Source organism: Cryptomeria japonica, chromosome 10 (assembly GCF_030272615.1).
Source record: "Cryptomeria japonica chromosome 10, Sugi_1.0, whole genome shotgun sequence".
NCBI classification, from domain to species: Eukaryota; Viridiplantae; Streptophyta; class Pinopsida; order Cupressales; family Cupressaceae; genus Cryptomeria; species Cryptomeria japonica.
This window is the reverse complement of record NC_081414.1, coordinates 272,857,506-272,874,047: the sequence shown is the minus strand read 5'-3', so window position 1 is coordinate 272,874,047 and position 16,542 is coordinate 272,857,506. Positions and strand designations below refer to the sequence as shown.

The 16,542-nt window shown below is 34.1% G+C and overlaps 1 protein-coding gene across 1 annotated transcript; it reads right to left on the bottom strand.

Annotated features, from left to right (window-relative positions):
- Window positions 1-2,728: 2,728 nt before the first annotated feature.
- Window positions 2,729-8,291, bottom strand: LOC131035489 (bifunctional isopimaradiene synthase, chloroplastic). The gene is made up of 14 exons (XM_059213267.1): window positions 7,596-8,291; window positions 7,359-7,456; window positions 6,964-7,273; window positions 6,699-6,882; window positions 6,396-6,613; window positions 6,120-6,240; window positions 5,781-5,893; window positions 5,422-5,651; window positions 5,221-5,333; window positions 4,707-4,805; window positions 4,371-4,589; window positions 3,706-3,844; window positions 3,322-3,570; window positions 2,729-3,190 (listed from the first exon to the last, which is right to left on the bottom strand). Exons 1-14 carry the CDS (start codon window positions 7,798-7,800, stop codon window positions 2,900-2,902), a joined length of 2,589 nt encoding a protein of 862 aa, XP_059069250.1. The 5' UTR covers window positions 7,801-8,291; the 3' UTR covers window positions 2,729-2,899.
- Between the last annotated feature and the right edge of the window lie 8,251 nt (window positions 8,292-16,542).

Genomic DNA, 16,542 nt, shown 5'->3' with positions numbered 1-16,542 from the left:
CATACTTGATATGCATGATTTATCAAATGTTTATACTAACCCCAATTTGTGGATCCTTATGTTCTCTCTTTGTGGTTTTTGCTCCATTTCCCTTGATTTTCCCTTGCTTGGGGGCATATCAATGTGGCAATGTGCTTTTATTTTGGATGAATGTGTGCTACCTTAAATCAATTGCTCTCAGTAAAGCACACTCAACCACTTTAATGTGACAACATACACTTCTCTCTTTGTTACACTTTGTGCACACACCACGAGGTTTGGTTGGTACACTTTGATCACACACTACGACATGTTTGGTGTGCATGCTACAACAACCATTTTGTAGTAAATTCTTTTTAGAAATAATCCTTTTTTTTTGTAATCTTTTGTATCAATTTTCTACATGACTCATAGCAAGTATAACCTTACTAGGCCAATAAGTCATGTCTATTTTCCTCTCTCTCTTCTCATGTGTTTCTCTTTTATCTTGATATTAGATTGATAAGATCCCAAGTCCTTGGGGGCTTGGTGTTTCTTGTCTCTTTAATATCTTGATGAAATTTTTTCAATACTACTCTGTACTTTATCTAGAGTATGAGCATAAGTTCATACTCATGCTAAAGTGGGGGCTAAATGTAGCATCACAAATTGTATCCTCATACAATTTCATACTCACTTAGGCCCCACTTTAGTGTTGCAGACTTCTATGTTCTATTTGTGCCTAATTCTGCTCATATAAGCTTCAAACTGTCAATCCTTATTTTTCACCTTGTCATCTATTCCTTTGTTCAATCCTGATGGGCTAGACAAATGACACCCAAACATTCTTGTCCACAACAAAGGACCCAATTTTAGACCCTTCAACGATTGGAAAATATGGGAAATAATTTCTTTCTTGTAATTGGCTTGCTTTGTAATTTCAAACACATTTCATGAGGTGAGGTATAAAAGAAAGCCTTACCCCCTCATTTGAGACATATATCCACAAATTTTTATTCAATTATTCAAATTAAAGTGACCAAGTGATCAAACATCTTCAAAGTAGTGAGGAGAGGTCAAGTATTTGGATTTCAAGCACTCAAGATGGCATCTATGGTCAAGTTCATTGAGGACATCTATGCATTTCTACATGACAACATCAACATTTTCATGAAAAATTCAAAGAAAGATGCATGAAGATATAACATTCCAATTCAAATTTTCAATTTTAGATCTACCCTTTGTTCTTTCAAGGCACACTTTCTATTTCAATTTGAAAAAATTATAGGGATAATTCCAAACCTGGGTTTTGACCTAGGCAACCCCCTATGAAACCAACAATTTTCCCTTTTTTGTGTGCAAGTGATAGATTCAGGAGACAACAAGTATAGATTTAGAAAGAGAATACAAAGACACACAAAACTAGCTTTTATAGAGGTGAAAAAGGAAGGAAAAGGTCACCCAAGCACCATTGTCTGTCACTTTTCCAACGAAACTTTAGGGAAACTCTTAGAACGACATCCTAATCTCAAAAATATATATGTTTTCTGCATTTGACACTCTTGGACAAGGACGCCCAAGTACCATTGTCCCACATTTTAGAGTCCAAATTTTACACATAGGTTCCTCTCTACTTCCTATTTCTAGATCTATACTTTATGTCTTCATATTTGATCTTAAACTGTCAGTGCGTGTTGATTATTATCAATTTCACATACTTAATTTTAGATCTTGCATTTAGTTCACATCATTTCCTTAGCTCATTTTCAACTCAATCAAGTAAAATAGAATCCAGTTTGCATTTAGCCCTCTTCATCATAGAATTGGGATTGGATCAATTGGATTCATCCTTCTCCTTAAATGTAATTCTTGGAAGTACCTGTTTAATTTCTAGTTTGCATGCATAAACTTGTGAACCCTATTTCAAACATTTTATATGTGTCTACAAATACCATATTAATTAAATCAATAAAAAGTGTGCATTATCTTAAAAATGATAAATGAATATATTATTATTATTTTTAAATATGGATTATATACGTTATATGTTTGATCATTCTCTAACATTTTATTTTATTTTTGACTTTTTTTTGTAAATTTAACTATTTTATATTTTCTTAGTTAATGGAATTGAAATAATTACAAGAATTTTGTTTATGGGGAAGTGACATTTATACTTGTAATGCACGTACTTAATCACTTGTGTATTTCCATTCATAATAGTGACTGATATTAGCTTGACGGGTATTACTTAATTTTTATATTGAATTTTAATACAAAGTATGTGCAACCCCAATGTATAAGGCAAGGACTTCCTATTAGACAAACCTTGATATTATGATAATTTAATCAATGACTACCTATTATATAAATCTTGACATTATATTGATTTAATCAAATAGCAATTGTACACTTTTTAAAATGATATATGGTTATGCATTGCTTTTTAAGAGTATTCATTACAGTTAATGATCTAATAAACTAGATCTCTCATATATATAATCGTTTTCAATTGTATTTTTTTTATATAATTAGAATAAGTGTACACGTGTCACTTCTTTCTATAATTTATTATAAAACAATTCAAAATTATCATTAATGATCAATTAATATTTAATAGTACACTTCCTAGCTTTACATATTATAATTCAAAGCAAATGCAATGCCAACCCTAACCATTAATTGGTCTTTGATATAATATTAATTTAATAAATGTCAATTTGACACTATTAATTATGATAAATGAAAATGTCTCCTTTTATCATAATCATTATATTTTTGGGAAACCCAAACTCTAAATCCACTTTTATTATAAGACCTGATAAAGGTCAATCTACAAGAGGAAAGAGAAATTCATTTGACAAAATCCTGAATCATCCATATTTTGAGTAGAAGACACTTTAGTAGTCAAAGCATATATATGTAGTGTAGTTTCCTCCATCTATAAAACTGGTTGGAAAAGGCACTTTTTGATATGCTCTTGCATTTCAAGGTGAGATAATGTAAAACCATCCTTCTCCATGAAAAATAGTTGCATTGCTCTCGCTGTGTTAAAAACCAACTTTCTACAACTCTCTGGGACATCATTGTTGGTGACCAATTCCCAATTTAATTCCAATAAGGCATTTTGCATGAGAGTGTAAATATGGTTCAAGGCTTGTTCTTCTGAGATTTCTGGATGATCTTTTATGCAACATTGTATTGCAGAAACTTTACCTCGGATTTTGTTCTCCTGAATTATTACACAAGTATAAAGATATGGTTAGAAGAGGCAATCCTTCTTGATTAATTAGATGAATGAACTCTCTATAGATGTATATGTATACATATTAGGAAACAATTTTTTTTTTCATAATATCATACCTCATAAGTTTTGCTATCATAGATTAGGCGTCCTGTAAGAGAAATGAGATGAAGAAATTTGGATCCATGCCCAATTTTTGAAAGGACATTACTAGAAAGAAGCTCTCCCGTAAAAAGCACAGAGGTTAGAACTATTGTGCCTAATCCCATGGAGATTTTAGCATTGTTTATGTACTCATCCAATGAAGGTGTATATTTATCTTGCACCCATTTTGCTTCACTATCATGGGATGCTACTTGAACCTCCATCTACAACATAAGTACATAATTAATTATATTTCTCTACAATCAAAAGCTCCTCTTGCTAACCAAAATCATATAGAATATGAAAAATGAAACCTCACAAAATGAATGAGATTGAAAAATAAATATTATGATATATACCAAATTTCTAATATAAGGCAATACATCACGTCCTTGTCTCCTGCTTCCCTCTTGTGCAATTTCATTCATTGTATCATAAAAACTCAAGAAACAAGTTTTCATTTCTTGAGGCATTTTATCCACTAGAGAGAGATCCCACCTAGAACCCACATCAATTACAATAGATTTATTAAAAAATATTAAAATATAAAAACCATTAAAAAAAATGAAATATTGATTAATATATATAACATAATGCCTAGAAAATTATGTATTATATATTTTCTTAAAAATAGTCTCCAATTTACTTACATATATTATTTTTATAGTTTTAATTTTGTTTTCTTAATGAAATTTTAACAACTGTATTAAGTCAGAGACATAAGATTTCTATAATCTCTAACAATTGTTATATTGTGCTTCTAGATTCAACTGTATCTCCTTGATCCATAGTCAAGATGATCATTTTCTTTTTACAGCTCTCTCATCCTAATGATGGATCATAGAGTGTGATCTGAAATGTTGATGCCGATGCAGTTGAATCGAGAAGCACAACTCAATAACTCGTCCTAATGATGGATCATGGAATGTGATACAAATAAATTCTACACTATTGAATCCAGAAACACAATTCAATAACTGTATTAAGATTTTAATTTAAAAAATATGAGAAGTTTTGACCATACCTGGTAATTGCTTCAGAAAATAGTGTGACGTCATGTCCTGATGTGGCGTACGCTTCATAAAAGTAGTTCAAAATAACAATAAAGATGGAAGCTTTTGTGTAAACTGCTCTGCACATAGCGAATTCTGGCTCAAACATGCTCGCCGCCACCGCAAAATATGTTTCAACTAGCCGGTCGGGAGTAAAACCTAGCTTTGCCAAACCAGACACTATCCACCACCTTTCCACATCGACACAACACATTATAATAAGTAAATAAATAAATTAGTCCGCTTTTTGTTTTTTGTGCAAAATATTCAGTATGAATACAAAAATCAACAGGTATGAATCTGCTTACCTTTGGAGCTCTTGGATTTCCTTTTGCTGTATACTCTGTACACTGTTAAAGTCAAGTCTTGCCAGCTCTAGATACTTGGCATTGCTGACGCATGGCATCCTGATAAGCAATTTGCAATATAAATAATCTAGCACTGAGAAAAAGTAAAACAATGAATCTGTTTATTTCTGGATTCAATTGTGTTGAAAATTTAGAAATGTATTTTGTATGATGGAACTTTGAAATTTCATTATAAGAAGTGTGGTTCAAAATGTTCGTAAAGATTTTAATATAATTGAATTTCATAATCAAAAGTGCGTAAAGATTTTAATATGATTGAATTTCATAATCAAAAGTGCGATTTAAAATTTTTCAGAAATTCTTGTACAATTGAATTCGATCATCAAAAATGTGATTCAAAATTTGTAAAGATTTCTAACACAATTGAATTCAGAAATAATAATGATCGTAAACCCATGAATGTTGAAGGTATGAACGTTGAAGGTGTAATAATATGATAAATCTTTATCCTTACAAGTACATAGACTTTCCAAGCCAGACATCATTTGCCCCATATTGCTCTATGTAGCTTCTTGCCTCCAGCCTTGGCATACTTCTGTGCCATGGATACTTGAGCACATATTCCACCTGCGAATTACAAAAAGGAAACACTGAACTGATTAATTATTTGCTCAGACTAAACAAATTATTCAGGATAAGCGTGTGGGCAATGTACCTCTCCCTGAAGGTCCTTTTTGAGAGCCCACTTGTCGAAAGCTCCCACACTTTCCAGAGCATTTGTCAAATATCTCTGTGTACAGAGCTTCGCTTCTTCCATAATCTCTTCTCCAGGTAATGCAACTTGGGAGCAGCGATGCACGTTAAGCATATCTGTAACTCCCCTCTGAGTTTGGCCCATGAAGCAAAAGAACTCTCCATTTCCATCTCTGAATGTCTTCAGGGCATCTGTCAAAGAACAGGGGAGCGAATGCAGTATGAGAGGAGATAAAATGATTCAATCAAGTACTGATCCGTTTCTTGTAAAAGAGCTTAAACAGCCCATACCCAAATCAAAATCAACTGCTATGGTATTACCTGAAGATACATTGTATCCATGGAGTCTAAGGATTCGAAGGCCCATAGCTGTGTCATCAATGTCACCCACAGCGTTGTCTCTGGCCCATCCAATGCCCCTTTCATCCCAATACCTGTGAATATAATTCCATCAGATTACAGATTTCTCTTACAATTAATTTGATCTTGACTTATTGTGTTAGGGTTTATCCAAAATCCTATTGTCCTTTGTGGATTTTTATGCACATTGATGATAAGAATTTCAATTTCATTTGAACCAGTCGAGATCCTTCAGTTGATGAAATTTGGTTTCAATAGCATCGAAACAGAGCTACAATCAAATTCGAAATCCATACATACATGTAGACATAATCGAGTGTTTCTTTGATTTCGTTTTTGAAATGGCGATCGATCCCCAAGCGTTCAACAGTGTCCACAGCCCACAGACGTTCGAACAGATCCAGCGGATAGTGGCAAGGAACTGCATTTTGTTCATTTGCATTAACACAATCAATCTCCATGGATCCAATCTTTCTTTCCCAGATCTTAAAGCATACAGACCACTAGTATTATACCATATCTGGAAATCAAAAGACAAAACAATTCTGAGTGAAGCATTTAATGATTGGTTGGTACCGTGATCATGAAACTTGTTGAGAACAAAGGTCAAAAAGTCCAAAGATTTTTGGTCTCCTGTGCGCATGAACACAGCAGCTGTAGATGCAGGGGAGCTGAGGAAGGATCCATCCTTGGACTGAAGTTTCATCATTTTATCCCAATCTACTATTTCCTGCAACCCCTCTAAGGAGTAGAGTATTGTTGTTGGAATGGCATGGACAACATTCAACGGAATCCTAAAACACCCACCAATATATATCAGAGACCGCTTGACCCAATTGGAGGAGAAAAGAAATGAGAAAAAATGATGGACTCACTCACTTTTTAAGCTTAGTCTCGCGCATCTCATTGATCTGCTTAAAGAAAGGCAGATCATAAGGGAGATCCAATCCTAAAGTCTGAGCTTCATTGAGCATTGAAATGAAAACGATCTCAAATCCACTAGGCCGGTGATTGTCTGCTTCCCCCTCCATTCTCTCAGCATGGTTCGTTATAAATTCAACACCTGCATTTTCCAGATATAAATCAATCTGCAAAATCCCAACAACCAATTTTTATAAAACTCTCAGTTCTTAAAGTTCCAAACCTTTCTTCACTTGCTCTTCCCCAGTATTCCACAGAGTGAGCGTAATAACACAGGCAAGAGTAGCCAGAGCACGGTCATATGTCAAGAAGCACAATTCTTCGCCCCAAGAACCATCGCTCAACTGGTTTTTCAGAATCCATTGAAGCGTCTGAGGAAACTGAGGGCGGTCAGAGCCATCCACAGAAGGAATCCTTGCGACCCAGGCAGTATCATAGGCAGAAGGATTCGTTTCACCGTCCCCCATTGATTTAAACATGTCCTTTATCTCCGCAATCAGGGTCTGCATCCGCTGCTCTTTCTCAGGTGCACTCTGAATTCAGAAACACAACATATCAGTTTCTACCCCATAGCCATACATTCAACAAACATCCCCAACAACTAAACACAACTTATACCAGCTCATCATAAGTGGATATCAGAGAACTGATCATTTCTTCCTTCCAAAACGCTGGAGGGAATTCTCGTTTCGATAATATAGAAGAATCTGGAACCCCTAAAATCGAAACATCAGTTTCAGACTCAGATTGAAAGACCAAATAGGCATTCTATATGCCTAGTTTTATTTGGAATTCAAATTTGTAAGATGAATTCTTGAATATAACCAGTAGCAACCAAATGAAAAGCATACTTACCAGTAGCAATTGTAGTAACAGTTCCTTCAGCAGAGCAAGCAACAATTTTGCCCCTACGTGAACCACCTGCTTTTTTACTGCATACCCTTCTCCCCCCTCCAACGAAAGATGAAAGTTTAATACTGTACCTCTGTGTGCTCCCAAAGCTGCCATTGAGCTCAGAAATAGCTCTGCAACTGAAACTTCCATTTGCAAGGGAATTCATTGCGGGGGGTAAAGAAAACAGAACAACACAACAAACCCTTCCAATTGAAATCCAAGATCAACCAGCTGGATTACTGATTTGTGTTGAATTTGATTCAAATTCGTCAAAACAGAGCATTATATACAAGTCCCGACACCACCATACCGTATCACAAATCATTATTCCAATTAAAATTCTTAAATTATTGACGGCCAAACCAAAGATCCAAAGACTTGTCCACTAGCCTGTTTGATAATCTGAATCCCATCCCCTACAAAGGTTAAACACTGGGTATCTATTCAACATAATTAATTCAAATCGCTAAAAACTTCCTGTTTCATCGCCTGTGTAGGGTACGACAAGGTTATATTCTCTCCATGTCGTATCCCACCAGGAAGAAAATTGGATTGTTTTGTTACCCGCCAATTCCATAAATCGATTGACTGGAGATTAGCAACAAAAGATATCGATGAGAAGAGTCACTGGACAAGCCAAGCACGTATGAAATCGAGTTCAAATCTCCGGGGGTACATATTTGGGCATTAAATAATCAATGATATTCGATTGAAGATATCAACCAAGGGTGCTTTCTATTTTCAATGGGACCCATTTTTTAAATAATTATAAAACAAAAATAAATTTTGAACATTGACCCACGACTTCTCCGTTAGAATCGCCTCCACAGACCAATGGGAAAAAAGTTTTCCCGTTTTCAATAATGGTGAAGTTTGTGTATTTATGTAATTTTCTATTTATGAAATTTGTGTATTTATATAGTTTTTTATTTAGTTTGTGTTTATAAATTGTAGAAATGCTTTCATATATGTATATGAAAAAATGTAATCTTATATAATGTTGGTTTCATTTTTCTAGTCTTTTTTAAATTTTAATACACATTTTCTTATATTTAGTTTCTCTTATTTTTAAATACACATTTAATACATTTTATAATAATCTTACATTTATTATATTTATCCATACACCTAACCCATTGTAACCACTAATCACTTAGATTTGACCATTTTGTCTACCCAATTCATTTTAAGGATTGTGAAGTCAACTCGATAGTCACAAAATTCACCCCCTACCTTTTCAAATTCACTTTCAAATTGTGCCTTATTATCACCCTTTGTTTTCCTACAATGAACCAAGGACATGTTTTGTGAAATTTGATGTCATGTGCTAGTATTCAAAGGTATTCATTGGCAATCATTTTAGGTCTCTCATCTCTCATAGGTCCTCTTTCATCCTAGTAGCATTAAAGGAGCAATTAATAGTGGAACAAGTTAAACTCTACAATATAGATGATAATCCAAAAACTAGTGTAAAGAATGGAAATGATGAAATTGTAAATACAAATAATTATGAAATTAAAACAACATGATAGAGTTAATTTTGTCAGAGAGAAATACAACTGCTCACAACACATAATATCATTAAGAGGGCTCACAATAGCATGAAATGAATATATGAGCTAGAGGAGGGTACATATAGATATGTCTCTTGCATGCATGACTTAGGAAGTGACTAGTCCAAGAGGTATGAATGAACTTCCAATCACTCTCAATCAAGAGCTATGTTAGCTCAATCTCACTAAGATAGAAGTGGCACTTAACTACCACCAATCAAGGTTGATGAGGTATTGATGGCACTTACGTACCTCAAGTCAATGTGTACACATGTCAATATTACCTACCTAGTAGAGGATAATTTAATATTTATTTAATCTTAAGTAAACTTACTAACTAGGTGCAATACCACATTTGGGATAAAACATCGATATTCCACCACCCCCATAAGTGCAAATTAAGAGAAAAAAGAAACATGCCCCAACATCTAAGCTTGATGAGGTACCCATGAATAGAAAGACCCCTCATAAATGAGGAAATGAGAAAAACCAATAGGAAAAAGTTCCCCCAAATGTGTGTGTGTGTGTGTGTGTGTGTGTGTGTGTGTGTGTGAGAGAGAGAGAGAGAGAGAGAGAGAGAGAGAGAGAGTAGCCCTCTAAAAGATTAAGCCTTACATGACCCCAAAAAATCTTGTAGATGAAGCTATAGTTTGATTTGTGTAAAAGGTTTATTGCAAATATCAACAATCATCTTAGAAGTCAAGCAATATTAAAGATCAATGACCTATCCATAAATAAACTTCTAAATGTAGTGCATATGAATCTCTATGTGCTTGGTCTACTAATGATGGACCAATTTTTGTGATATCTCTAGATCTAGCACTTTGGTTCTCATTAAATATGATTGATGGCCTTCTAAACTAGATACCAAACTAAGTTAGAGTATATGTTGAATCAAATGGCCTTAGTGGTGAAAATAACAATACTTTAATACTCAACCTTTGTAGAGGATAGAGCAATAAAAAATCATTTCTTGCTTGACCAACAAATAAGACTAGAACCAAGGGAGAATTCGCAATCTAAAGTGGAATTGTGATCCTATGAATCACCTACCTAATCTAGATATATATCCCCAACCAAGTCAATGTCAATGCATGTGTAGTGAACCTTAAAATTATAAGTACCCTAAATATTATGGAGAATATGTTTGGCTACCTTCTAGTGCAACTCATAGGTCTACTAGATAAATTAAGAGACCATATCCAAAGCATATGAAATATTGGACCTCGTGTGAGTCAAATAAATTAGGCTCCCAACAATATATCAATACAAAGTACCATCAATCAAAGATGGAGACCGCTAAGCCTCAAGTTTGACTCAAGAAGGAAAGAGAGCTGGATTGGTCTTACAATTAGCCATGTGAAACTATGAGAGAAAATCAAGAGCATCCATGGACTACCCAATGGTGATCCTAGAAGAAAACTAAGATATCTCAACCTTGAGAGAAAGTAATGCAACAAGCCCAAGTTAGTTATCCAAAACTTATCATGAAGTGTAATTTTTATTCTCATAATAGGTGAAGAACTCCTCGTGATCAATAGGTCATCAACATAGAGAACTATAAAAAAAGAGAATCATCATACTATAGAACATAAACACTTGGATATGAATGGAAATGATAAAATTCAAATGTGAGTAGGAAATATTCCATCTTGCAATACCAAGCCTACATTGTCTATTTTAGGCCATAAAGATATTTTCAAATTCTATTAACCAATGAATAATGTTACAAACAAATCTATGGCCATTCCATGTATATTTCCTCCTTAAGGTCTTCATGAAGAAAAGAACTCTTCACATCCATCTAATGAATCTCACATTGATTTGTTGCAATAATAAAAAAATGTAAGTAAAATGCAATTCATCTTTATAATAAGTGCAAAGATTTCAAAGTAATTAATGTTGTGCACCTAGGAAAAGCCCTTTGCAACCATTCATGTCTTATACCCATCCACTAATGTGTCCACTTCAGAATTTGTTTGATAGTGTAGACACCTGAAATTGACACATTGTCCCTACAAGACTATTTTCTCTATAATTGATCAAATATAACTCTTAACTATTCAATTAATTATCACATTTTTATCCTTTTATTATTTAATTAATGAATTTTATATTCATCACTATTCACCTACACCTATTTCTATCCTAAACCATTTAATCATATTCCTCCTATAGTTTACCTTAGGTAAATAAATCTAATTATTTATTTATCTAAATACTCCCATCCTCATCCTAAAAATTAAATAAATATTTTATTTATTTAGCTTACTATATTCTCCACATTCCATTAAGTAGGCTAATCTACTTAATCCCCTATTCACCCGCTTGTACAACCTAATCCTAGCCAAACCCTACTCAAATCATGCACATCTCGACATGTGTACAAAGGTATGGATATTTTGTAGATAAGACATGGGCCTCTGTACAAATTGGTATTCGCACCATCTCACATGGGTCAAGGCACTTGCCCATCCCTTTTAGGTTCTCCCAAGTACCCTTTCCTTCTTGTCCATCCACTTTCCCCGAGGATAATCTCCACCATTTTTTCCCCCCTTAATCTCTATCCCTCCATATCCTCTAACCACAAGAGAACACTTTTCCTCCTCTTATCTCCCCATGTCTCTCAACCAATATGATCCATTGATTCCATCGTTTTAATCCTAGCCATTCATTCCTAGAGCCAAAAATATATAAATTGGTCTCGACCCAAGACATTTAAACATATGAGCACTCACATACAACCATCCATAAGCACAACCATTATTTCTTGGTGTAACAAGGGTTGGTTTTAGTAAAATATCTTATTTTTTTATTTATGTTTGCTAGCCCCTATGTTGAATTGAGTGTTGTTAGTGTTTTGAGAAGAGTAGGTTAATATTTCTGTACTTTACTCTATTTAAGCTCAAAATCACATGCACACATTCTAAAATGGTGAATGGAACACACATTTCTTTGATCATTAATCAATTGTTTTTTCTTGATCTTTGTCTTGTGCAAGTTAAAGTTAGGTGTCTTTGTTTGTGGTTAGGTAGCCCTATCACCTACTTGGGTGGCCTTGTCGCCTACTTGGGAGGTCCTATCTAGAGACTACTAAATGTGTGTTTTGAAATAGTTTAAGCAATTTCAATTTAGTTTTCTCACATGATATTAATTTTGCAAGGTGCTATATTGATCAAATTACCATGGGACTTGTATACTTCAAAATTAACCTTGTTTTGACTATAAAGTCCTTATAACTCACAGTTTGGTGTCCTTGTAACATAAAAGCGAGGTTCTATAAGATTTGGTCATGGAAAAAGCCACCCACGATCTAGAGGCCTGATGGAAAGCATAATGAAATGCAAAGATCAATATGAAAAGAATAAATTGTATTCCTATTAATGAATGAAAAACTATAAATGCAAATAGAATTGAAGGAGATTGCAAAGGGAATAATATGGTTATATAGGCCAAGATGAGACAAAGGATATCATAATATTATGACAAGTGTCTTAATCTCATGATATGTGACATAAAGCGATATGATAATATAAAATCACATGTCACCTAGAGATTTCTAGAAATATTCATATGCGAACCCTAAGTAAACTTAAATGATAAGGTGTAAAGAGTACCTAATAGTGAAATTAGTTTAAGTTGCAAAGATGCAATGATGAAATGATGGGTCTCAACTACTAGGCCATGTTAGGTACCCATGTACAAATACAATGCAATTTCACACAAATGGAGAAAAGGAGAAAATCCTATTTCTTGAGCTTACTATCATAACACCAAGTCCCGTATTCTAAATGTTTTTAGCGTCAAGTTACTATCATGCCATGCTTTCTGTCTTTGTTGGTCAAGCTAGTAATTATACTCTATATTTTTACTAGACTCGCCTACTTTGTCCACATCTTATATCTAGTGTGTTAAATATTGATCATCCTCCAAACACAAAGTGAGTGTGGTGTGTATGTTTGGGATTATTAAGTTCATTGGTACTATAGCATCAATGCCCTAAACTAATTGAAATAGAGTAAACTTTTTGGTCCTTTTGTATGAAGTACAATATGCCCAGAGTACCACAAACACTTTGACATCTTGGTCTATTTTGTTCCCATTGCACATTTTGGTTAATGTCTTTCCAAATATATTTTTCAATGCTTCACTTCCTCCACTAGCTTGTGGAAGATAGGGGGAACTCTTATTGTGTTCTATCATGAAGTTATGAAGTAGCTCTTTTATCATCTTATTCACAAAATATTTTCCTTGATCACTTACTCTCATCAAAGTATGTCCATACCTTCTAGTAATATTCTCAAATAAGAACCTTGCAGTAGTTTTTGTTGTGCAATCCTTTGTTGGTTCTACCTATATCCACTTTGTCAAGTACTCCAATCTTGTGATATTGAACCTTAGCGTATGTGCACAAAGATGGTGACAGAAAAGTGGACACCACCCAAAAAAAACATGGAAAAACAAGTAGCGTGTACACGGTTCTAAAATTTGAAATGATCGCGTACGCGCTTAGGTTTGTTGTTCCCGAGCCTAGAGAAGGTAGCGCGTATGCGCTACCTCTAGGAAAATGAGCATGTACGTGCTACTTATAGGAAAATGAGCGCATACGAGCTAATAATCCCAAAAGAACTGCGTACGTGGTGCCTGTCAAAAAAAGTTTTTTAAAAAAAAATGGGTCTTATTTTCCCGTGAATAGCGCGTTTTTAGTTTGTTTTTTCTTCATTTTCTCTCCTAAACTGCGAATGGGGTGCTAGGTTTCTCCTCTAGACACTATGGGTCAATGTTAGTTTTTGTTTATTTTTGTCTTTCTTTCCCGTTTGTTCAATGGGTGAACTCACAATACTGGTTCCCACTTTTTGACCAACTTTGACACTTAGATGAACATTTTGAAAAAAAACTTCACTTTCCAACACCTATAATTTTTAAACCGTTAATAATTTGGAGATGATGTAAACTAGTGATTTGTTATATCTTGTTTGTAGATTCTAAAAATATTTTTTTCATTTTTTTTTGAATAATATTTTATTGATTTTTCCATCTCCCTCAAAAAGTAGTCTTTTACAGCAAACAACATTTTTTAAGAGTGATGTGCATCCTGAAACGTATAACTTTTTTTCTATAAATGATAAAACTTAATTCTTTTGAATTTTGGTTTGTAACATCAATACACAGGGCATGCAATTGGTTTGATAGTGATAATTTAAATATTTTTCATTTTATTAAGTTTTGAAGTCCAACTAATTATAATTTAGATATAGGTGTACATTTGAATACATAACTTGTTCTCTATATATCAAAATTCAATTTTATTTTTTTTGTTAGAAAGAAGACATCAATACCTAGTGCATAGATATTTTTCAGAATTTTTTTGAATTAGTTTACTATTTTTCCCAATGCATTGAACAAAGAAGTTCATGTTCGGTGAAAAACCTACATTCATAATAAATAAAATAAAAATATATTATAAATTATACTATTTGGAAAGCTTATATTAAGGACTAAATACTTTTTTTTTTAAACTTCCAAATGAATTCATTTGACCCCCCAAAAACTAATGTAAAATTAGTTTTTTATCAGTATTTGATAGATGCAAAGGAGACTCCATTGCATGTATGATTTAGAAGTAGAGAGGTTATATCCAAGAAATTTTGATTTAAGAGCCTTTGATCTAAATCTCTTTAATTAATTACTTCTAATGGGACCTCTTAAAGATGAAATCATTATATTTTCTAAAAAATCTATATTTTCTAAAAAATCTATGATTTCAGCAAAAATCAAGATGTACCAAAAAGAGGGAACCAACTTTGTGAGTTCACCACAATTTGTTTTACATGTTGAATTTAATTTCATTAATTTTGATTAGGTTTTTTCATTTTTTGTTTCAAAAACCAGATTCTTCTAATCCACAATAAGAACAACCAAATGCACCTCCTGAAAACCCACAAGATACACCCCCAATTCCTCCTTTTGACCGCACACCTGAAACATAGGAGCAATTAATTAATCAGTTAGGACAAAATACGTCTAAATCAATAGACTGGTTGTTAAATTGAAAACATCCAAACTTGAGCATCATCAATCCCTCGTCACTAGCCTAGAAACATTAGCTAGTGGTGCCATAGTTGTTTCCACACAAATTACCAAATGGGGAAGCTTTAGGGATAGGTGTCGTCAATTCTATGCCGATGGGCTATCATACGAGGGAGTAAAAACAAAAATATTAGTAAACAACAAATATGTGCCATTTTCGTTGATCCCAAAACTAGTCAGTCATTACCTCTTAATGCAAAGAAGTTTCCCATACATTGGTGTACCAATGTGCAGATGAAGAATCTTTTTTGGCAGTGGTGGTGGATGGTCTTTGATGATCCACCTTGTAATAATTATGAGGTGCCATTATATTTTTTGAGAAAAGTATATTGTGAGTTTGTGCTCAATGTGCGCCCAAAGTATTTTGACATGAGAGAGTTCCATGGTAGAGGTGGTGGTTCTGCCCAAGATAGACCTAGAGCCCGTAGGCGATTACCCGCGGAGAGTCGCCGCCCCCTAGCACCCAAACCCAAGGTGCATCAGGTTGTCCTAGTAGAGCTGAAAGAGTCGATGGAGCTACAAACTCTTCAAGCGGCCACAACATTGATTGGTTCCATCATCCACCATGGGACGTCATTAGCACACCCTATTGTATTGGATGATGAGCCATTAGGTGGCGACAGAAAGCCCATCAAGCATATGTGTATCAGTTGCTCAGGGATATGCTCGGGGATAGATGATGTAGCTGGTACAAATGGATCCTCATCTCATCTGTACACGATTTGTGGGAGTAGATGTCAGGCCCACATGACTGAAGATTTCGCGCTGACATATAAGTTGATGGACATGGTGTTTGCCCATGAGCCACAGACACAGGTGTGTTGATTTGAATTCATATCATTTTATTTATCAGTCACTTTAAATTTGTAATTGCATAAATGAATTTTCATTTATACATCAATTTAAATTGAGACAAATAGTATGCATTTCAGGATGCAGCAATGGTATCCCATACTCCACCCCAGTTACTATAGCTGCAACTTCGATGCCTAAGGTATAAATTTTGTAACATGTTAAAATAGAATAGTACACTATAAATTCAAAAAAATACAAGATATACTAACTATCTTTAATGCTTAGTCCAATTTTTGGTTTGCAGGTGTTGACAGGGGACCAAATGTCCCAGATTGATGACATCACGCTCTTAGTGATTGATTTTGGCCGACAAGGCTATACGGTATCATATTTTGTACAACCATTTTTATGTATTGTTTTGATGGAATATGCAAGTCATTTCATTTTGGATTTTTAAAATTATGTTTAAT

Coding starts and splice junctions, on each gene's coding strand:
- LOC131035489 (XM_059213267.1), bottom strand. CDS start 7,800: ATGAATTCCCTTGCAAATGGAAGTTTCAGTTGCAGAGCTATTTCTGAG. Junction 6,614..6,698: donor CGCGAGACTAAGCTTAAAAA/GTGAGTGAGTCC, acceptor TGGGTGTTTTAG/GATTCCGTTGAATGTTGTCC. Junction 5,894..6,119: donor ACACTCGATTATGTCTACAT/GTATGTATGGAT, acceptor TTATATTCACAG/GTATTGGGATGAAAGGGGCA.